The 24,553-nt window shown below is 44.0% G+C and overlaps 1 protein-coding gene across 3 annotated transcripts in view; it reads left to right on the top strand.

Moving 5' to 3' along the window:
• dync2h1 (dynein cytoplasmic 2 heavy chain 1) overlaps positions 1-24,553 on the top strand; it is an 87,924-nt gene that overhangs the window by 30,109 nt on the left and 33,262 nt on the right. For all 3 annotated transcript variants that reach the window (XM_029773717.1, XM_029773718.1, XM_029773716.1), the window contains exons 34-40: positions 2,537-2,719; positions 3,024-3,206; positions 3,323-3,546; positions 5,369-5,484; positions 8,348-8,547; positions 8,901-9,032; positions 9,644-9,776. In XM_029773717.1, the coding sequence (XP_029629577.1) occupies positions 2,537-2,719; positions 3,024-3,206; positions 3,323-3,546; positions 5,369-5,484; positions 8,348-8,547; positions 8,901-9,032; positions 9,644-9,776 (1,171 nt within the window). The remainder of the gene's footprint in view (positions 1-2,536; positions 2,720-3,023; positions 3,207-3,322; positions 3,547-5,368; positions 5,485-8,347; positions 8,548-8,900; positions 9,033-9,643; positions 9,777-24,553) is intronic.

The following is a 24,553-nucleotide window of genomic DNA, read 5'->3' as shown; positions in this document are numbered from 1 at the left end:
ACTGTCGGTGATTTATTTAGAATTCAAGGCACACTTAACCAGCATGGTTACCACAGAATTCTGCACCGATACACAATCCCATCTGGTTTGCGCTTAGTGGGACTATCATTTGTTTTTCAACAGGACAATGACCCAACATACCTCCAGGCTGTGTAAGGGCTATTTGACCAAGAAGGAGAGTGATGGTGTGCTGCATCAGATTTCTTTTACAATTATTTTTTATTTAACCAGGTAGGCCAGTTGAGAACAAGTTCTCATTTACAACTGCGACCTGGCCAAGATAAAGCAAAGCAGTGTGACAAAAACAACGCAGAGTTACACATGGGATAAACAATTGTACAGTTAATAACACAATAGAAAAATCTGTATACAGTGTGTGCAAATGAAGTAAGGAGGTAAGGCAATAAATAGGCCAATAGTGCCGAAGTAATTACAATTTAGCAATTAAACACTGGAGTGATAGATGTGCAGATGAGGATGTGCAAGTAGAAATACTGGTGTGCAAAAGAGCAGAAAAACAAAAATATATGGGGATGAGGTAGGTAGGTGGTTGGATGGGCTATTTACAGATGGGTGACCTGGCCTCCACAATCACCCAACCTCAACTCAATTCAGATGGTTTGGGATGAGTTGGACCGCAGAGTGAAGGAAAAGCAGCCAACAAGTGCTCAGAAAATGTGGGAACTCCAACAAGACTGTTGGAAAAGCATTCCAGGTGAAGCTGGTTGAGAGAATGCCAAGCATTTGCAAAGCCTGTCATCAAGGCAAAAGGTGGCTACTTTCACTTCTCTGGGCTAGGTGGGACGTGACCGTCCCACACTATTCAACAGCCAGTGAAATAGCATGGCACGAAATACAAAACGGCAAAAATCTCATAATTTCATTTTCTCAAACAATGAACTATTTCACACCATTTTAAAGATAAGACTCTCGTTAATCTAACCACATTGTCCGATTTCAAAAAGGCTTTACGGCGAAAGCATAGATTATGTTAGGACATAAATTTCATAAGAAAATCCACACAGCCATTTTCCAAGCAAGGACATGCATTCCAAAAACCAAAAGTGCAGCTAAAATATTCACTAACCTTTGATGATCTTCATCAGATGGCACTCATAGGACTTCATGTTATACAATACATGCATGTTTTGCTCGATAAAGTTCATATTTATATCCAAAAACAGCATTTTACATTGGCGCGTGATGTTCAGAAAATGTATTCCCACCAAAACTTCCGGTGAATGTGCACATCAATTTACAAAAATACTCATCATAAACCTTGATAACATTTACAACAGTTATTGAAAGAATTATAGATACACTACTCCTTGACGCAACCGCTTTGTCAGATTTCAAAATAACTTTACGGAGAAAGCACATTGTTCAATATTCTGAGTACATAGCTCAGCCATCGAAGCAAGCTATACAGCTACCCGCCAAGTTCTGGCATCAACAAAACTCTGAATTAGTATTACAAATATTCTCTTACCTTTGCTGATCTTCATCAGAATGCACTCCGAGGACTCCTACTTCCACAAGAAATGTTCTTTCTGTTCGAAATACTCCATATTTATGTCCAAATACGAGAGCGCAGTACCAGAGACGAAAAGTCAAATAGTTCCATTACCGGTTGTAGAAACATGTCAAAGGTTGTTTACAATCAATCTTTAGGGTATTTTTAAGATAAAACGTAGATAATATTCCAAGCGGACAACAGCGTATTCATTCAAGAAGAAAAAGGAGGGGGCGCTATCGGGCTCGCGCATCACCAAGTCCTTTGTCCATAGGCAGTCCACTCATTGACTGAGCTACTATTCTCTGCCCAGTAACAGGAGAAGGAGGAAACAAGTTTGTAAAGGCTGTTGACAGCCAAGGGAAGCCTTAGGAAGTGCAACGTGACCCCACAGACACTGTAGTTTCGATAGGGATTCAAAAGAAGAACTAGAATTCTCAGATTTCCACACTTCCGGGTTGGATTTTTCTCAGGTTTTTGCCTGCCATATGAGTTCTGTTATACTCACAGACATCATTCAAACAGTTTTAGAAACGTCAGAGTGTTTTCTATCCAAATATACTAATACTATGCAAATATTTGACTCTGGGCCCGAGTATTAGGCCGTTTACTCTGGGCACGCTTTTCATCCGAAATCGAAAATACTGCCCCCAATACCTTGACAGGTCAAAGAATCTGAAATGTAGAATATAGTAAAAATAAAGAAAAACCCTTGAATGAGTAAGTGTGTCCAAACTTTTGACTGGTACTTTACTTCTGACCACCTCATCTACACACACCTGTACACGTCTAAATGAGATTCTACACACTTCAGTACAAGGCAACAGTTAAACTACAGCACTGCACCGTTAGAGGGAGACGTTCACCCAGAGATGAGGACACCTCTGAATGACTCCATTAGCCCTGCTACACTGTGTGTTCTGCAGTCTCTCTGCAGAGTCTGCCTCACACACTGTCATCCCCTCTCTCTCTCTCTCTTTCCCTGTCACTCTCTCCATCTCCTCCTCTCTCTATCTCTCCCAGGGTAATGCATCTAAGCTGGTCCACACCCCCCTGACTGATAAGTGTTATCTGACCCTGACCCAGGCCATGATGATGGGTTTGGGGGGAAACCCCTACGGTCCTGCCGGCACCGGCAAGACTGAGTCCGTCAAAGCCCTGGGGGGCCTGTTCGGAAGACAAGTACTGGTCTTCAACTGTGATGAGGTAAACACACACGCAGTCACACATGTGACGAATGCACACACACGCATGCACGAACAGACACATTAGTAAAACTCAGAAATGTAACAAAGTGAATTGTATTTTTTGGAAAAGAATTAGCTAATTTCAAGAAAGGATGGATTAAATAAATAAATGATTAATAAATAAAGTAAATGAATAAAGAATGGATTAAATAAATAAATGATTAATAAATAAAGTAAATGAATAAAGAATGGATAAATAAATAAAGTAAATGAATAAAGGATAGATAAATAAATAAAGTGAATGAATGAATGGTGTGTTGCAGGGTATAGATGTGAAGTCTATGGGGCGTATCTTTGTGGGCCTGGTGAAGTGTGGAGCGTGGGGCTGCTTTGATGAGTTCAACCGCCTGGAGGAGGCTGTGCTGTCCGCAGTGTCCATGCAGATACAGGCCATCCAGAACTCACTGAAGAACCACAGGACCAGCTGTGAGCTGCTGGGCAAGGAGGTGACCACACACAGTCACTTAGGCATTCTTGCACACAGATACTTGTATGGTATATTGGATACTGGTATTTTAAACTCTTGCTGCCTTTTCTCTCTGTCTCTGTGTCTATCTGTCAGGTGGAGTTGGACCCTAACTCGGGGGTGTTTATAACGTTGAATCCAGCTGGGAAGGGTTATGGAGGGAGACAGAAGCTGCCTGACAACCTGAAGCAGCTGTTCAGGCCTGTGGCCATGTCCCGACCAGACAACGAGCTCATCGCTGAGGTCATCCTCTACTCAGAGGGCTTCAAAGACGGAGCGATACTGGGACGCAAGCTGGTCGCCATCTTCAACCTCGCCAGGTGTGTCTTTGTGTCTATTACAAAGTGATAGTGCAACTTTTTGGCAACTAATCCCCTTTTCCACTTCCCCAGTGTCGTGACGTTGTATTAGTTAATGTGACGACTGTTGCTCATCGAATGATTAAAGGTTTCTAATTACGTGATTAAATGAATCAAGCAATTATTAACTCATTAACCTGGGGCACCATGGGAAAATTTGTTTTATTGAGTTTCTATTTCCCAAATTAACTCAAAGAATATCAGAATATCGATTTTACAACAGTCGCTAATGAATTAATTTCCTCTACAGTCTCATTCTGAACGTCGCATAATCCGGGAATCTGCACGGACCCGGGCTTTACCACTGAGTTCGTACCACACCAATCATAGTTGATTATTCATTTACTAGAAAGCTAAAATGATGATAAAAGATACACATACACAAAACACAGTCTAGACTATTGATTAGGACTTAGGCCAACAGTCTATGGCGCGTGTTACCCAAAATGGGGATTTAAAAGAGAGAGAAAGAGAAAGTACATGAGAGAAATATACATTTGGGTGCATTCGTCAGCTATGCTTATTTAAACCTAGCCTTGCCCCAAACTGCCGCTCTTATGGGTCAGAATATAATGATGTAATTACGTGTTGGAGGTCTCAGGTGGGAAGCTCCGCGTGGGTCGTTTAGGCTTCTCAATGACGCACTTCTCCGGCGCAACTCTCTGGTTGTCCTCACGATGTCAGTGTTCTTTTGGCTTAATGGTCTGATTCCTCGCCCTTGCTCTGATAGGGGTCTTCTGAGGACAGACAGCTCTGTAGCTCAGAGCTCACAGCGTAGGAATGAAACAGCATAGATACCATGATTCGATGGGGAGTGTAGGACAGGTGTTCCGGCTTGAGTTCACCCGCTTAGACACGGCTACTCATCCATAGCATGGGTAGAAAAATATTTATTTGTCTTCTTCCTTGTGTTGCGTTTTAGGGTTCGTTGACCTTTTAGACCTCGGCTGCAGGTTGGGTCACTTAGTCTATCTGTTCATTCTTAACTCCTATGTCTTTTACCCTCGGGTCAGAAGTGGGCGTAACCGCCTTTAGGGCAATTCTCTGGGCGGACCACGTTAAGAGGCAAGGTCTAGATTTTACTCAAATCCAATTTTGGACAACTAACTTCACATTTCATCTTTACCAAAACATTCTCTTTGATTTGGACATTTTCCACACAACAGACAATGTATAAACATCAGGCATATACTGGGAAAACTCTGAAAGTTACAATGTTTTCGTAATAACGTCATCTATTAACCTTTAATAACAAAACAAAAATTACATACATTTTCATATTCCATCTATCGTCATGAACACCATTGTGGCTGACGGAAACCATTGTTCCAAAGTCCCTTTATTGCATGTTTAATGTTCTGAGGCTGGTTCTCCATAGTGAGAGGACAAAGGAATTTTGTCTGTGGCCTAAGATTTATCATGTGCGTGAGGGGTCATAAAACCCCCACATCTTCAGACCCCTAGATCTCTCCTCTGTTGGGGGTGAGAGATACTCTGTAGGGTTGTGGTCTCCTATAACCTGACCTGATCAGGACAGTCATGACACCAGAGACAGCTAAACTCCTGGATAATATTTTTATGTCTCTGTGTGTAGTCAACTTTCTTCAAACCGCATGCAGAGACATACAGATGGTATCCATGAGTTCATTTGACTAGAAAAAGTGCTTGATTGCTAAAATCTGTCACTATCCTGTTAATAGGTCTCTGTATCCGTTTGTAGGGCTATGTTTTGTGACTGGGTGTGTATGTATCTACAGTATGTATTTATGTATGTACTGTGTAGGGAGCTGTTGACCCCCCAGCAACACTATGACTGGGGTCTGAGGGCTCTGAAGACGGTGCTGAGAGGCTGTGGCAGACTGCTGCAGCAGCAGAGGAGGAGTGAGGCCAAGAACAAGAGTAAGACCCCTAAACTGACACTTACACCCCAGCCCCCAAACATCCCTAATAGCCAAATATTTCCCTAAACTGACACTTACTCCCCAGCCCCCAAACATCCCTAATAGCCAAATATTTCCCTAAACTTACACTTACTCCCCACCCCCCAAAAAACTCCCTATTTTTTAATTTTATTTATAGCCGAATAACCCCTAAAAACGGTCCTGTGTCTCAGACTTTGGGCTCTCTCTCCTCTCTCTGTCCTTTTGTTCTTTTTCTCAAACACTGGTCTTAGCTGAGTTGTTTTCATCCCTATCCCTCTCTCCCCTCTTCCCTCTCTCCCCTCTTCCCTCTCTCCCCTCTTCCTTCTTTGCCTCTTCCTCTCTCTTTCCCCCTCTCTTTGACCTTTCCCTGCCTCCCCCTGATGCCTGGTTGTCCATATCTTTCTGATCCCTGGTTGATCGCTCTGTCTCCCTCTCCGCCTTTCTCTTTTATCTTTCTCTTTCTCTCTCACTCTCACTCTCTCTCTCTCTCTCATTCTCACTCTCACTCTCGTTTACTCTATTTGTCAGACAGTACATTTGTCCCTGGGGCTTTCTCTGTTTGCTCCCTCTATTGTCAGGCCAAATGTTCCAGTGAAAAACCAGCCCTGCTTCTGTGCCTCTAGTGCCAGCAGCTTTAGAGAGGAGAACAAAAGTATTGATGAACTCTAAATCATGACACGGGTCGTAATTAGCACATGTGTAGCTAGTAGCAACACAGCGTAGCAGAATAACAAAGAAACAAGTTAATTTTTATACAAATGAACTCCTCTCTTCCCTATATCCCCTCTCTGCCCCCCCCTCTATCTCTGTGTTCCCCCTCCCTGTCTGTCAATTAAATTAAATTCAAGGGGCTTTATTGTCATGGGAAACATATGTTAACATTGTCAAAGCAAGTGAAGTAGATAATATACAAATTGAAATAAACATTAAAAATCAACAGTAAACATTACATTCACAGACGTTCCGAAATAATAAAGACATTTCAAATGTCATATTGTGTCTATATACAGTGTTGTAACAATGTACAAATTGTTAAAGTACAAAAGGGAAAATAAATAAGCATAAATATGGGTTGTATTTACAGTGGTATTTGTTCTTCACTGGTTGACCTTTTCTTGTGACAACAGGTCACACATCTTGCTGCTGTGATGGCACACTGGTATTTCACCCAATAGATATGGGGGTTTATCAAAATCGGGTTTGTTTTCAAATTCTTTGTGGATCTGTGTAATCTGAGGGAAATATGCGTCTCTAATATGGTCATACATTTGGCAGGAGGTTAGGAAGTGCAGCTCAGTTTCCATCATTTTGCGGGCAGTGTGCACATAGCCTGTCTTCTCTTGAGAGCCAGGTCTGCCTACGGCGGCCTTTCTCAATAGCAAGGCTATGCTCACTGAGTCTGTACGGAGTCAAAGCTTTCCTTAAGTTTGGGTCAGTTACAGTGGTTAGGTATTCTGCCACTGTGTACTCTCTGTTTAGGGCCAAATAGCATTCTAGTTTTCTCTGTTTTTTTGTTAATTCTTTCCAATGTGTCAAGTAATTCTCTTTTTGTTTTCTCATGATTTGGTTGGGTCTAATTGTGTTGCTGTCCTGGGGCTCTGTGGGGTCTGTGTGTGTTTGTGAGCCCCAGGACCAGCTTGCTTAGGGGACTCTTCTCCAGGTTCATCTCTCTGTAGGCGATGACTCTGTGGGGTGTGTTTGTGTTTGTGAACAGAGCCCCAGGACCAGCTTGCTTAGGGGACTCTTCTCCAGGTTCATCTCTCTGTAGGTGATGACTCTGTGGGGTGTGTTTGTGAACAGAGCCCCAGGACCAGCTTGTTTAGGGGACTCTTCTCCAGGTTCATCTCTTTGTAGGGGAGGACTTTGTTATGGAAGGTTTGGGAATTGCTTCCTTTTAGGTGGTTGGGGAATTTAACGACTCTTTTCTGGATTTTGATAATTAGCTGGTATATTTTTCCGTAGTGTATGTCTGTATTGTTGTAGTGATTCACCATAGTGAAGGCGTAGACTCAGGTTTTCTGGGTCTCTATGTTTTTGGTTGAACAGGTTTCTCAATTTCTTTCTTAGATTTTTGCATTCTTCATCAAACCATTTGTCATTTTTGTTCATTTTCTTCGGTTTTCTATTTGAGATTTTTAGATTTGATAGGGAAGCTGAGAGGTCAAATATACTGTTTAGACTTTCTACTGCCAAGTTTACACCTTCACTATTACAGTGGAACGTTTTATCCAGGAAGTTGTTTAAAAGGGATTGAATTTGTTGTTACCTAATTGTTTTTTGGTAGGTTTCCACGCTACATTCCTTCCATCTATAGCATTTCTTAATATTACTCAGTTCCTTTGGCTTTGATGCCTCATGATTGAGTATTGCTCTGTTCAAGTAGACTGTGATTTTGCTGTGATCTGATAGGGGTGTCAGTGGGCTGACTGAATACTCTGAGAGACTCTGGGTTGAGGTCAGTGATAAAGTAGTCTACAGTACTACTACCAAGGGATGGGCTGTAGGTGTACCTACCATAGGAGTCTCCTCGAAGCCTACCATTGACTATGTACATACCCAGCGTCTGACAGAGCTGCAGGAGTTGTGACCCATTTTTGTTGGTTATGTTGTCATAGTTGTGTCTAGGGAGGCATATGGGGGAGGGAATACTGTCACCTCCAGGTAGGTGTTTGTCCCACTGTGTGCTGAGGGTGTCGGGTTCTTGTCCGGTTCTGGCATTTAGGTCGCCACAGACTAGTACATGTTCCTGGGCCTGGAAAGGATTGATTTCCCCCTCCAGGATGGAGAAGTTGTCTTCATTAAAGTCCATCTCTGTCCCCCTCTATCTCGGTGTTCCCCAGTCAAGGAGAGTGTTCTGGTGGTGCAGGCACTGAGGTTGAACACCATGTCCAAGCTGACATTTGCAGACAGCAGCAGGTTTGATGCCTTGGTCCAAGATGTGTTCCCTGGGGTGGGTTTTACTGACGTGGAGGACCAGACCCTCAGCCACGCACTGCAGGCTGTCTACGAGGAGGCACACCTCGAACTCATACCCAGCCAGGTGGGTGACTGTGGCCGTGTGTGTGTTTGTGACCGTGTGTTTGTGGGGCACTCCCCATACATAATGAAAGCTCTGGTCTGGAGTTGTATGAGCTGTTTAGTCAAGAGGATAGAAGAAAGAGGGAGGGAGGGTTGGATGGATGGATGGATGGATGGAGGGATAGAGGGTTGGAAAGATGGAGGGTTGGAAAGATGGAGGGTTGGAAAGATGGAGGGTTGGCTGGATGGAGGGATAGAGGGTTGGATGGATGGAGGGATAGAGGGTTGGATGGATGGCTGGAGGGAGGGATGGAGGGTTGGATGGATGGAGGGATAGAGGGTTGGATGGATGGATAAAGTCGTTTTTCTCTGTAGATGAAGAAAGCTCTGGAGCTGTGTGAGCAGTTGAGACAGCGTATGGGAGTGGTGATCGTAGGTCCCAGCGGGGCAGGTAAATCTACTCTGTGGAGGATGCTGCGTGCCGCCTTGGGCAGGACAGGCAGGGTGGTGAGTACACACCTGATTAATCATGATAATCACAATCCTTTTATTGTTATTCTGTCTGCGTTACACTCCCACGGCTCTGCGCCCTAGTTATCATTAATCATAATCATATTCATGTTTTATTCATGTAACATTCCAACTACTAATAGAATGTAATTTGAGTGGCCTCGAGTGGCGCAGCGGTCTAAGGCACTGTATCACAACCGGCTGTGATCGGGAGTCCCATAGGGCAGCGCACAGTTGGCCCAGCGTCATCTGGGTTAAGGGAGGGTTTGGGCTTTACGTGGCTCATCGCGCTCTAGCGACTCCTTGTGGCAGGCCGGGCACCTGCAGGCTGACGACGCTCGTCAGTTGAACAGTGTTTCCTCTGACACATTGGTGCGGCTGGCTTCCGGGTTAAGCGGGTGGGTGTTAAGAAGTGTGGTTTGGTTGGTCATGTTTCGGGGGATGCATGACTGGAACTTCGCCTGCCGAGCCCGTTGGGGAGTTGCAGTGATGAGACAAGATCTAAATTGTGGAGAAAAAGTGGGTAAAATACAACAAAATAATGTCATTTGAGATGAAACCACTGACTTTGTCCCTGCCTGTCCTGAATGCTGTCATGTTGTGTTTAGGTGAAGCAGTATACAGTGAACCCTAAAGCCATGCCCCGCCAGCAGCTGCTGGGTCACATAGACATGGACACGAGGGAGTGGACTGACGGGGTGCTCACAAACAGCGCCAGGCAGGTGGTCAGAGAACCACAGGGTAAGAACCACTACCAGGAAACAACCACAGCACAACCATGAGGCCTAACTGCATCTTTTAGCCGTATTAGAAGATAGTGAAAGATAAACAAGAAAGTTGAAAGTTAGTTGCAATATCAGTTTAATCCACCAGAAAATAATGCACAAATATTACGGTTAAACTCAAATACACTAATTGATTAAAAAACATTATTTTTGGGTGTGGGGGGGAAACGGTATAATCTTTGTAAGTTATATCATAAATAGTACTGGTTGAGTTGTCACACATGCAGCTAACAAAAATATATGTAAATGTCTGCTCGATCTAAAATTACAACCAACTAATTGCAGCATTAAGTGGAAGGGGGAGAAAGTAAGGAACTTGTCTGTCGGACCTGCATTAAAGACCAAGATTGGTTAAAGAAAATTGTGATAAATAAAAAAGTATACCAGTTTAATTTAAGGACCAAAAAATGTACAGCTATGCCATACAGATTGCAAAACAGTTGGGAAGAGATTTTCAATGTACCGATTCCATGGCACATGGTTTATGAGCTGATACACAAAATGAAGCCGGATTCAAAACGAACAGTTTTTACATTTTTTATTATTATACAAAATTCTTGCAAACAGTAGAATGTTACGTTCTGTACATGGGGGACACAACTATCCCAGCTCTGCAGATTCTGCTGCGAAGAGATACTCATTAGATCATTTGTTTTGGTAGTGTCCATATGTAGCTTGTTTTTGGTTACAGGTCCAGGAATGGCTGAAGAATTGCAACATTTACCTGTAGCTAACTCTGCAAATAGCACTGCTGGGTGATCTGAAAAGTCACAGTTAATCAATCAGTAATATAATAATACTCTTAGAAAATTGTGTGTGTGTGTGTGTATATATATATATGTATGTATGTATGTATGTATGTATGTATGTATGTATGTATGTATGTATGTATGTATGTATATGTATATATATACACACTACCGTTCAAAAGTTTGGGGTCACTTAGAAATGTCCTTGTTTTCCATGAAAACATACATGAGTTAATAATGACACCGGAGAAGAAGGCAGACGTTTTACCAACCGATTGTGTTTGTTTGTTTGTTTATTTGCGTTTTTTGTAACTTATTTTTTTGCTTATTTTGTACATAATGTTGCCGCTACCGTTTCTTATGACCAAAAATAACTGCGATTACTCACCACGGACTGGCAGAATCTTTTTTTTTCCTTTAACGAGTCTGACGAGCCCGACGTGAACGATATACTGCTTTCTCGGGAACAGACCCAGATCCCTGTGATTTGCGTGGAGTGGAGGCGGAGAAAAAGGGGGCAAAGGGCGGGCTGCCTTCTGAGAATTCGTACAGTGCCTTGCAAAAGTAGTCATCCCCTTGGCTGTTTTCCTATTTTGTTGCATTACAACCTGTAATTTAAATTTATTTTTATTTGGATTTCATGTACTGGACATAAACAAAATAGTCCAAATTGGTAAAATAAAATTTAAAAAATTACTTTTTCAATAAATTCAAATCTGAAAAGTGGTGTGTGCATATGTATTCACCCCCTTTGCTATGAAGCCACTAAATAAGATCTGGTGCAACCAATTACCTTCAGTCCACCTGTGTGCAATCTAAGTGTCACATGATCTGTCACATGATCTCAGCATATATACACCTGTCCTGAAAGGCCCCCAGAGTCTGCAACACCACTAAGCAAGGGGCACCACCAATCAAGCGGCACCATGAAGACCAAGTAGCTCTCCAAACAGATCAGGGACAAAATTGTGGAGAAGTACAGAACAGGGTTGGGTTCTAAAAAAAATATCTGAAACTTTGAACATCCCACGGAGCACCATTAAATCCATTATTAAAAAATGGAAGGAATATAGCACCACAAAAACCTGCCAAGAGAAGGCCGCCCACCAAACTCACAGACCAGGCGTGGAGGGCATTAATCAGAGAGTCAACAAAGAGACCAAAGATAACCCTGAAGGAGCTGCAAAGCTCCACAGCGGAGATTGGAGTATCTGTCCATAGGATCACTTTAAGCCGTACACTCCACAGAGCTGGGCTTTACGGAAGAGTGGCCAGAAGATGTTGTGTAAATAAAATGATACAAACCCCCCCCAAATCTATTTTAATTCAAGGTTATAAGGCAACAAAATAGGAAAAATGCCAAGGGGGTGAATACTTTCGCAAGCCACTGCAGGCAATCGAATAAACCCCCACTTCCTTCCATTCTGCTAGCAAACGTGCAATCTTTGGAGAATAAAATAGATGGCCTACGCGCAAGATTAAACTACCAAAGGGACATTCAAAACTAATATCTTATGCTACACGGAGTCGTAGCTGAATGACGACATTATCAACATACAGCTGGCTGGTTATACTCTGTACCGGCAGGATAGAACAGCGGCGTCTGGTAAGACAAGGGGCGGCGGACTATGTATTTTTGTAAATAACAGCTGGTGCACAATATATATCTAAGGACGTCTCGAGCTATTGCTCGCATGAGGTAGAGTATCTCATGATAAACTGTAGACCACACTACCTACCTAGAGAGTTTTCATCTGTATTTTTCGTAGCTGTCTACATGGCACCACAGTCAGAGGCTGGCACTAAGACAGCATTGAATGAGCTGAATTCCACCATAAGCAAACAAGAAAATGCTCACCCAGAGGCGGCACTCCTAGTAGCCGGGGACTTTAATGCAGGGAAACTTAAATTAGTTTTACCAAATTTCTATCAGCATGTTAAATGTGCAACCAAATAAAATAAAAAAACTCTGGACCACCTTTACTCCACACACAGAGACGCATACAAAGCTCTCCCTCGCCCTCCATTTGGCAAATCTGCCCATAATTCTATCCTCCTGATACCTGCTTCCATCAAAAATTAAAGCAGGAAGCACCAGTGACTCGGTCAATAAAAAAGTGGTCAGATGAAGCAGATGCTAAGCTACAGGACTGTTTTGCTAGCACAGACTGGAATAGTTCCGGGATTCCTCCAATGGCATTGAGAAGTACACCACATCAGTCATTGGCTTCATCAATAAGTGCATCGATGACATCGTCCCCACAGTGCCATGGATTACAGGCAACATCCGCACTGAGCTGAAGGGTAGAGCTGCCGCTTTCAAGGAGCTTGACTCTAACCCGGAAGCTTTTAAGAAATCCCGCTATGCCCTCCGACAAGCCATCAAATAGGAAAAGCGCCAATACAGGACTAAGATCGAATCGTACTACACCGGCTCTCGTCGGATGTGGCAGGGCATTATAGACGACAAAGGGAAGCACAGCCGAGAGCTGCCCAGTGACACGTGCCTACCAGACGAGCTAAACTACTTCTATTCTCGCTTCGAGGCAAATAACACTGAAACATGTATGAGAGCACCAGCTGTACCGGAAGACTGTGTGATCACGCTCTCCGAAGCCAATGTGAGTAAGACCTTTAAATAGGTCAACATTCACAAGCCCGCAGGGCCAGACCGATTACCAGGACGTGTACTGCGAGCTTGCTCTGACCAACTGTCAAGTGTCTAAACTGACATTTTCAACCTCTCCCTGTCTGAGTCTGTAATACCAACATGTTTTAAGCAGACCACCATAATGCCTGTGCCCAAGAACTCTAAAGTAACCTGCCTAAATGACTACCAACCCGTAGCACACGTCTGTAGCCATGAAGTGCTTTGAAAGGCTGGTCATGGATCACATCAACACCATTATCCCAGAAACCCTAGACCCACTCCAATTTACATACCGTTCCAACAGATCCACAGATGATGCAATCTCTATTTCACTCCACACTGCCCTTTCCCACCTGGACAAAAGGAACACCTATGTGAGAATGCTATCCTCAACACAGGGCCCCTCAGCCCCCTCCTGTACTCACTGTTCACTCATGACTGCACGGTCAGGTACGACTCCAACACCGTTATTAATTTTGCCGATGACACAACAGTGGTAGGCCTGATCACCGACAACGATCACCGACAACGACGAGACAGCCTATAGGGAGGAGGTCAGAGACCTGGCTGTGTGGTGCCAGGACAACAACTTCTCCCTCAACGTGATCAAGACAAAGGAGATGATTGTGGACTACATTAAAAAGAGGACAGAGCACGCCCCCATTCTCATCGACGGGGCTGCAGAGGAGCAGGTTGAGAGCTTCAAGTTCCTTGGTGTCCACATCACCAACAAACTAACATGGTCCAAACACACCAAGACAGTCGTGAAGAGGGCACGACAAAACCTATTCCCCCTCAGGAGACTGAAAAGATTTGCAATGGGTACTCAGATCCTCAAAAGGTTCTACAGCTGTACCATCGAGAGCATCCTGTGACTGGTTGCAACACTGCCTGGTATGGCAACTGCTCGGCTTCCGACTGCAAGGCACTACAGAGGGTAGTGCGAACGGCCCAATACATCACTGGGGCCAAGCTCCCTGCCATCCAGGACCTCTATACTAGTCGGTGTCAGAGGAAGTCCCTACAAATTGTCAAAGACTCCAGCCACCCTAGTCATAGACTGTTCTCTCTGCTACCTCATGGCAAGCGGTACCGGAGCGCCAAGTCTAGGTCCAAGAGGCTTCTACCCCCAAGCCATAAGACTCCTTAACACCTAATCAAATGGCGACCCAGACCATTTGCATTGCCCCCCCCCCCTTTTTTACACCGCTGCTACTCTCTCTTGTTATCATCTATGCACAGTCACTTTAATAACTCTACCCACATGTACATATTACCTCAACTAACCAGTGCCCCCGCACATTGACTCGGTACCAGTACCCCTCTGTATATAGTCTCATTGTTATTTTACTGCTGCTCTTTAAGTACTTGTTACTTTTATTTCTTATTCTTCCGTATTCATTTTTTCATTATTTTTTTAAAACTGCATTGTTGGTTAGGGACTCGTAAGTAAGCATTTCACTGTAAGGGAACACCCCCCTGAAATTGACTAAAATGAATGGGATCTTATTGGCACCGTACGAAACATATACACGATGTACAATGCCACTCAAATGGATGTCATTTCATTCAAAACTGATTGCAAATGCCATATGGCAAATGCCAAGTGTCACACAGCAAATGTAACACAAGTCAAGAAGTGCTTTCTGGACCGTTTTTTGAAATTCTTTAGATTTTTTGGGGGCAATTACACATGTATAAGAACTGTATGAACATACTTTTGTCATATTTTATTGTCATAATTTTTAAAATTGTGCATAAGGCATATGTTTTGTCCATTTGCAATATGATTTCATAGGAAGTCAAAAGTAAGTGAACCATTGCCAAATGCCATAAGAAATGTCCAAATGCAATATGAAAGTATTGAAAGTGCCAAATCAGGGTGTTATGTCCATTTGCCATGTACGTTCATAGGAAGTCGGTTTCCAAACCCAAAAGTCAGTGAACCATGCCCATATGGCATTTATACTGCCCAAATGATATATAGCCCTATATATAGCCCTATGTTAAGCCATGAATCAACCTAGATGGTTGATTCATGGTAACGCATTCCAATCACCAGGCGCACGGCTGTCCATTTGCAATATGTTTCAATGGGCATTTACCATCACAAATTTGACATGCTCAAAAATACTGCAGAAATGCAAAATTGACTGGCTCGATGAACTCGGGATGGCCGGGCAGTTATTCTGGTTCCTCTCCATCGCTCGTTGGTGTTGGGTTTCAGAATGTCAATTTGGTGATGGTCTATCACTGTTTAAACATATTGCAAATGGACAAAAGTCAGCCAGCAAGTCACCGTCCATCAGTCAATTGGATTTCATTCTGACACCGAACTGACACCACACCCACTTTTTCAAACTCGTTTAGAAGCCAACTATCACATATTTCAGAGCAGGCCCAAAATTCACAGCGCCTTCTGTTTAAACCATAATAAAAACATAAAACACGTAGGTACGTTCTAGCTGCGGGTCCAGTTCTGACATTGTGTAGGCCTAGCTGAGGCGACCCCGAAACCCAAGTTTAGGCTCGATAGGTCATTTGGAGCCCGAGCATCGACCTTAATTGGTGCTGAAAATCCAAATTTTCCGGGCGTTGCTACGGGGTCCTTGAATGAGCTATCGGACAGAAACGTTGGGGTCCGTCTAGTCTTGTGACTCTGGGACTTTTCTAAATGTCGTCATTTTCGTAATGGTCAAAATGAATTGAAGTTATTGCAAATGTACGAGGCTGTTTCTCGGTCTGAGAACCTTCTAGAGCCACATAACTCACCACACACTATCGACTTGAGCGCTGTGTGTCTCTTAAGTCCCACACTGTGTCACTCCATCCTTGCTGTGTGTGTGTGAGTTTTTCTTGGAAATCTGATGGGATAAATGACTGATTTACAGTTCATGAGGGTTCATGAGGGTTGCCTCATCACACATTTGAAGTTTTGGAAAGATGTGACTTTTTTAACCCTTCGAAACAGCCCCTTTGACCCCAATTGAAGGCACTTCCGGTTGGCACAGGAAGCTAAAAGTAATCACATATCCTCATTGGGGTAGGCTTTTACAGAATCCTGAGTTTAAAGTCTTTATGTTAAGAATTGACTGATTTACACAGGGTTGAATGCAGTGATTTTCACAAACTGCAGGTTTGGTACATCAAAACACCTTTAGGGTGAATTTAACCACTTCCGGTTGCTCCAGGAAGCTTAGAATCAACACAGGTAGACCTCATAGTGGCCTTGTGAATTGTCATCGAAGACAGGTTCATAAGGCATTCATAACCCACATAGGCTTCAGGTTGAATTTAGGGGAGCAGGCAATGTATTCCTATGGGGAGAAAAGTCATTGCAAACTGCTTGATGTAAACACCTTCTTTTCACTGTTAAGGGTTAATGCCACATGGTCAAGGTTAGGCTTGCACAGATTGGGAGGACCTCAGGAACGTTTCTGAGGTCGAATTGTGCTTCTAACCCTAACGGTTTTCCCGCTGTCACCCAAAAGCACCTGAAATTTAGGGCCAGGCTTCATTTTGGGCCTTCTTTTTTTCACGATCGCTGCGCTCAGACTGAGCGAGCTACGGTCAAGCGGGGTATCTCGTTGAACTCGGCACAGCCTAGAGATTATGGTAATGCCGTTGCAGGCTCTGTCTGTATTTACGCCCTGCACTGTGACTCCATCCTTGCTGTGTGTGTGTGTGTGTGTGTGTGTGTGTGTGTGTGTGTGTGTGTGTGTGTGTGTGTGTGTGTGTGTGAGAGAACTTTTCTTTGACATCTGTTGGGAGAACAGTTCATGAGGGTTGCCTAATCACACACATGAAGTTTTGAAAATATCTGACCTTTTTAACCCTTCGAAACAGCCCCTATGACACCATTTTAACCTCTCTCGGGTATGTGGGACGAAATCGTCCCACCTAGTCAACAGCCAGTGGAATCGAGTGGCGCGATATTCAAAAACCTTAAAAATGCTATTACTTCAATTTCTCAAACATATGACTATTTTACACCATTTTAAAGACAAGACTCTCGTTAATCTAACCACATTGTCCGATTTCAAAAAGGCTTTACAACGAAAGCAAAACATTAGATTATGCCAGGAGAGTACCCAGCCAGAAGTAATCACAGACCCATTTTTCAAGCTAGCATATAATGTCACAAAAACCAAAACCACAGCTAAATGCAGCACTAACCTTTGATGATCTTCATCAAAGGTTAGTGCTGCATTCACGGGCTAGCTAATTTGACACCCACCAAGTTTGGCGTTCACTAAACTCAGAATTACTATAAGAAAAATGTGATTACCTTTGCTGTTCTTCATCAGAATGCACTCCCAGGACTTCTACTTCATCCACAAATGTTGTTTTGGTTCAAAATAATCCATAGTTATGTTCAAATATCCTCTGTTTTGTCCGTGCGTTCAGGTCCCTATCCGAACGGTGACGCGCGGACGCATGTCGTGACAAAAAAATTCTAAATATTCCATTACCGTACTTCGAAGCATGTCAAACACGGTTGAAAATCAATTTTTATGCGATTTTTCTTGTAAAATAGCGATAATATTCCGACCGGGAGACGTTGTTTTTGTTCAAAGACTGAAAGAAGAAAATGGACTCTTCATGTGCACGCGCGCACCCGTGTCATTGTTCTCAGATCGACCACTATCCAAATGCGCTACTGTTTTTCAGCCAGGGACTGCAGAGTCATCATTCAACGTTCTGGCGCCTTCTGAGATCCTATGGGAGCCTTAGAAAATGTCACGTTACAGCAGAGATCCTCTGTTTTCGATAAAGAGGCTATAGAAGGCCAAGAAATGGTCAGAGAGGGCACTTCCTGTACAGAATCTTCTCAGGTTTTGGCCTGCCATATGAGTTCTGTTATACTCACAGACACCATTCAAACAGTTTTAGAAACTTTAAGGTGTTTTCTATCCAAATCAAACAATTATATGCATATTCTAGTTTCTGGGCAGGAGTAATAACCAGATTAAATCGGGTACGTTTTTTATCCGGATGTGAAAATACTGCCCCCTACCCTAGAGAGGTTAATGGATTCATCTGAACACGCTGCAACTGTATCTGTAACTTTTCTGGAATTATTATATATTTTTTTTAAACATCACCAATTGTACATTGTACGATTTATCTTAAATTATGATAGATAAATATCTGGTTATTTTTTCCCTGACACCGTAGGTTCATGTACTTTGACGTGAAGCGGTCAAATTAGCGCTCTATTTTCGTTTTTGCCCTTTAATCCCAGAAAAATGGCCTTAACTCAAAAAACGTTGAGGCCTCAACGCCATCTTGTTCGGGGCCAACTGCCCATTATGCCAAACCTATGCTCACCAAGTTTCGTATTCGAAGTCTTTTCCGTTTAGGAGAAATGGCCACGTCATGATTGGTGATGTTTTGTACATTTGCAATAAGATTCCATTCACCATCTGCTGGAATTTACCGGGACAGGGGAAAAATTAACAAAATTTGAAAATGTTATAAAACCGAATGTCCGAGAGACTTCGTTCGATGACTTCCCGGAAGATCTGGCCCCGGTGCACGGCCCGCCGCCGTCCGCAAATTTTACAAACATTCGCGGACGTCTAGTAAGGGACCGTACATTTGCAATATGGAGTTTCTCATCAATCATACAGCAAATGCCAAAATGTGCCCTTCATGTATTCGGCGCATGTGACTAATCCAATTTTATTTTATTTGAAATGTGTTGCAAAATGAATAGGAAATATAGTCAAGATGTTGACAAGGTTATAAATATATATATTTTTTTTATTTATTTTCCTTTTATTTAACCAGGTATGCTAGTTGAGAACAAGTTCTCATTTACAACTGCGACCTGGCCAAGATAAAGCAAAGCAGTGTGACACAGACAACAACACAGAGTTACACATGGAGTAAACAATAAACAAGTCAATGACACAGTAGAAAAAAAGAAAGCCTATATACAGTGTGTGCAAAAGGCATGAGGAGGTAGGCAATAAATAGACCATAGGAGCGAATAATTACAATTTAGCAGATTAACACTGTAGTGATAAATGAGCATATGATGATGTGCAAGTAGAAATACTGGTGTGCAAAAGAGCAGGAAAGTAAATAAAATAAAAACAGTATGGGGATGAGGTAGGTAGATTGGGTGGGCAATTTACAGATGGACTATGTACAGCTGCAGAGATCGGTTAGCAGCTCAGGTAGCTGATGTTTAAAGTTGGCGAGGGAAATAAAAGTCTCCAACTTCAGCGATTTTTGCAATTCATTCCAGTCACTGGCAGCAGAGAACTGGATGGAAAGGCGGCCAAATGAGGTGTTGGCTTTGGGGATGATCAGTGAGATATTCCTGCTGGAACGTGTGCTACGGGTGGGTGTTGTTATTGTGACCAGTGAACTGAGATAAGGCGGAGCTTTACCTAGCATAGACTTATAGATGACCTGGAGCCAGTGGGTCTGGCGACGAATATGTAGCGAGGGCCAGCAGACTAGAGCATACAGGTCGCAGTGGTGGGTGGTATAAGGTGATTTGGTAACAAAACGGATGGCACTGTGATAGACTGCATCCAGTTTGCTGAGTAGAGTAATGGAAGCTATTTTGTAGATGACATCGCCAAAGTCGAGGATCGGTAGGATAGTCAGTTTTACTAGGGTAAGTTTGGCGGCGCGAAATAGAAAGCCGATTCTAGATTTGATTTTGGATTGGAGATGTTTAATATGAGTCTGGAAGGAGAGTTTACAGTCTAACCAGACACCTAGGTCTTTGTAGTTGTCCACATATTCTAGGTCGGAACCGTCCAGGGTGGTGATGCTAGTCAGGCGGGCAGGTGCGGGCAGCGAACGGTTGAAAAGCATGCATTTGGTTTTACTAGCATTTAAGAGCAGTTAGAGGCCACGGAAGGAGTGTTGTATGGCATTGAAGATCATTTGGAGGTTTGTTAGCACAGTGTCCAAGGAAGGGCCAGAAGTATAAAGAATGGTGTCGTCTGCATAGAGGTGGATCAGGGAATCGCCCGCAGCAAGAGCGACATCATTGATATATACAGAGAAAAGAGTCGGCCCGAGAATTGAACCCTGTGGTACCCCCATAGAGACTGCCAGAGGTCCGGACAGCATGCCCTCCGATTTGACACACTGAACTCTGTCTGCAAAGTAGTTGATGAGCCAGGCGAGGCAGTCATTAGAAAAACCAAGGCTATTGAGTCTGCCGATAAGAATACGGTGAATGACAGAGTCGAAAGCCTTGGCCAGGTCGATGAAGACGGCTGTACAGTACTGTCTTTTATCGATGGCGGTTATGATATCGTTTAGAACCTTGAGCGTGGCTGAGGTGCACCCGTGACCGGCTCGGAAACCGGATTGCACAGCGGAGAAGGTACGGTGGGATTCGAAATGGTCCGTGATCTGTTTAACTTGGCTTTCAAAGACTTTAGATAGGCAGGGTAGGATGGAAATAGGTCTGTAACAGTTTGGGTCTAGGGTGTCACCCCCTTTGAAGATGGGGATGGCCACGGCAGCTTTCCAATCTTTAGGGATCTCGGACGATACAAAAGAGAGGTTGAACAGGCTGGTAATAGGGGTTGCAAAAATGTCAGTGGATAGTTTTAGAAAGAGAGGGTCCAGATTGTCTAGCTAATTTTCGATTATCATGGATTTATCAGTGGTGACCGTGTTACCTAGCCTCAGTACAGTGGGCAGCTGGGAGGAGGTGCTCTTGTTTTCCATGGACTTCACAGTGTCCCAAAACATTTTGGAGTTATAGCTACAGGATGCACATTTCTGCTTGAAAAAGGTAGCCTTTTCTTTGCTGACTGACTGCGTGTATTGGTTCCTGACTTCCCTGAACAGTTGCATATCGCGTGGACTTTTCGATGCTATTGCAGTCCGCCACAGGATGTTTTTGTGCTGGTCAAGGGCAGTCAGGTCTGGAGTGAACCAAGGGCTATATCTGTTCTTAGTTCTGCATTTTTTGAAAGGGGCATGCTTATCTAAGATTGTGAGGAAATTACTTTTAAAGAATGACCAGGAATCCTCGACTGACGGGATGAGGTCAATATCCTTCCAGGATACCCGGGCCAGGTCGATTAGAAAGGCCTGCTCGCAGAAGTGTTTTAGGGAGCGTTTCACACTGATGAGGTGTGGTCGTTTGACCGCAAACCCATAGCGGATACAGGCAATGAGGCAGTGATCGCTGAGATCCTGATTGAAAACAGCAGAGGTGTATTTGGAGGGCAAGTTGGTCAGGATAATGTCTATGAGGGTGCCCATGTTTACGGATTTAGGGTTGTACCTGGTGGGTTCCTTGATGATTTGTGTGAGATTGAGGGCATCTGGCTTAGATTGTAGGACTGCCGGGGTGTTAAGCATATCCCAGTTTAGGTCACCTAACAGAACGAACTCTGAGGCTCAATGGGGGCGATCAATTCACAAATGGTGTCCAGGGCACAGCTGGGAGCGGAGGGGGGTCGATAGCAGGCGGCAACAGTGAGAGACTTATTTTTGGAGAGATTCATTTTTAAAATTAGAAGTTCGAACTGTTTGGGTATAGACCTGGAAAGTATGACGGAACTTTGCAGGCTATCTCTGCAGTAGATTGCAACTCCTCCCCCTTTGGCAGTTCTATCTTGATGGAAAAAGATTTAGTTGGGTATAGAAATCTCAGAATTTTTGGTGGCCTTCCTAAGCCAGGATTCAGACACGGCAAGGACATCAGGGTTGGCGGAGTGTGCTAAAGCTGTGAGTAAAACAACCTTAGGGAGGAGGCTTCTGATGTTGTTATGCATGAAACCAAGGCTTTTTCGATCACAGAAGTCAACAAATGAGGGTGCCTGGGGACACGCAGGGCCTGGGTTTACCTCCACATCACCCGAGGAACAGTGGAGGAGTAGGATGAGGGTACGGCTAAAGGCTATCAAAACTGGTCGCCTAGAGCGTTGGGGACAAAGAATAAAAGGAGCAGATTTCTGGGCGTGGTAGAATAGATTCAGGGCATAATGTGCAGACAGGGGTATGGTGGGGTGCGGGTACAGCGGAGGTAAGCCCAGGCACTGAGTGATGATAAGAGAGGTTGTATCTCTGGACATGCTGGTTATAATGGGTGAGGTCACCGTGTTTGTGGGAGGTGGGACAAAGGAAGTATCAGAGGTATGATGAGTGGAACTAGGGGCTCGATTGTAAACTAAAACAATGATAACTAACCTAAACAACGGTATACATGGCATAATGACATTTGAGAGAGACATACAGCGAGAGAGACATACAGCGAGGCATAAAGTAATCACAGGTGAACATTTGGGAGAGCAAGCTAGACAACAACGGGTGAGTCAACAACAGCTGATCAGCTAAAACAACAACAACAACCAACAACAACAACAGGTAAAATGGCGATGACTGGGCAGAGAGGGTTGGTTAACTACACACAGCTTCTGAGTTTGCGGCTGGGGCTGACAGATAAACAAAAAATAAACAGAATGGAGTACCGTGATTAATGGACAGTCCAGCAGGCATCAGCTATGTAGCCAAGTGATCATAGGGTCCAGGGGGCAGCAATAGATGGGACAGGGAAGCCGCAGAGTAGTCGCTACTCCGCTAGCATGCGTGCGACACAGCGTTTAAAGTTAGTAGCCGGGTCTAGTAGAAGCATCTGCTCCGACGTCCGACGGAGGCCGGTTGAAGGCACAGCGGATGGAGTATTCGTCGGCAGACCAGTCGTGGTGGTGCGGCGCGGCGCCGTGTCGACAAGGATCCAAGCCAGATGGCGAAAGAGGTATTGTAGTAATTTAATTTGCTAGCCGGGAGATGCGCCTGGCTCACGGCTAACTGGTGTTAGCTTTGGGGCAGGGGCATTAGCCACTATAGCCACTCGGTAGCAGCGGTGATCCGGTGCCAAGGTCCAGAGCTTACGGCGAGGATCCGGTGGAGTAGTGGGTTCTAGCCGTGTTTGGGTGGAGTCCGGGTGAACAACTGAGTAGGCGGGTGGTGGGCCTCAGGGATCGCTTCGGTACTAGGTAACTCGGTGGGTGCTAGCTATGAAGATCAGGAGTAATGGTCCTGGAATTACGGCAGGAATCCGGCGTTGTAGTGGAGAAACAGTCCGATACTGGTAGGCTGGCAAGTATTATCCAGGCAAAAAAAAGGGCTGGTATCTGTGCAGAAGGGTAAAGGCCGCTAGCAGTGGCTAACAATGACTAAATAGCTTGTAGCTGGTTAGCTTCTGATGGCTTGGTGGTTCTTGCTGTAAGGTCTAAAAATGTAAAATAATAGCGGTTCCGTATCACATTGGGTGAGGCAGGTTACCGGAAGGTATAATTGAATTAAAATGGAAAAGAGATTGAAAATAAAATTTGAAATATATACGAAAAAGACGAGAAAATATAAAAGTACGAACAAAACACCTTCTGCACTGCTACGCCATCTTGATTTTTATTTGAAATAATTGTGTCCTTCAAACTTTTCTTTCGTCAAAGAATCCTCCATTTGCAGCAATTACAGCCTTGCAGACATTTGGCATTCTAGTTGTCAATTTGTTGAGGTAATCTGAAGAGATTTCATCCCATGTTCCTGAAGCACCTCCCACAAGTTGGATTGCCTGATGGGCACTTCTTACGTACCATACGGTCAAGCTGCTCCCACAACAGCTCAATATGGTTGAGATCCGGTGACTGTGCTGGCCACTTCATTATAGACAGAATACCAGCTGACTGCTTCTTCCCTAAATTGTTCTTGCATAGTTTAGAGCTGTGCTTTGGGCCATTGTCCTGTTGTAGGAGGAAATTGGCTCCAATTAAGCGCCGTCCACAGGGTATGGCATGGCGTTGCAAAATGGAGTGATAGCCTTCCTTCTTCAAGATCCCTTTTACCCTGTACAAATCTCCCACTTTACCACCACCAAAGCACACCCAGAACATCACATTGCCTCCACCATGCTTGACAGATGGCGTCAAGCACTCCTCCAGCATCTTTTCATTTTTTCTGCGTCTCACGAATGTTCTTCATGTGATCCGAACACCTCAAACTTAGATTCGTCTGTCCGTAACACTTTTTTCCAGTCTTCCTCTGTCCAGTGTCTGTGTTCTTTTGCCCATCTTAATCTTTTCTTTTTATTGGCCAGTCTGAGATATGGCTTTTTCTTTGCAACTCTGCCTAGAAAGCCAGCATCCCAGAGTCGCCTCTTCACTGTTGACGTTGAGACTGGTGTTTCGTGGGTACTATTTCATGAAGCTGCCAGTTGAGGACTTGTGAGACGTCTGTTTCTCAAATTAGACACTCTAATGTACTTGTCCTCTTGCTCAGTTGTGCACCTCCCACTCTTTCCATTCTGGTTAGAGCCAGTTTGCGCTGTTCTGTGAAGGG

This window comes from Salmo trutta, chromosome 13 (genome assembly GCF_901001165.1).
Source record: "Salmo trutta chromosome 13, fSalTru1.1, whole genome shotgun sequence".
In the NCBI taxonomy this organism is placed as follows: domain Eukaryota; kingdom Metazoa; phylum Chordata; class Actinopteri; order Salmoniformes; family Salmonidae; genus Salmo; species Salmo trutta.
This window is presented reverse-complemented; position numbering and strand designations above follow the sequence as displayed.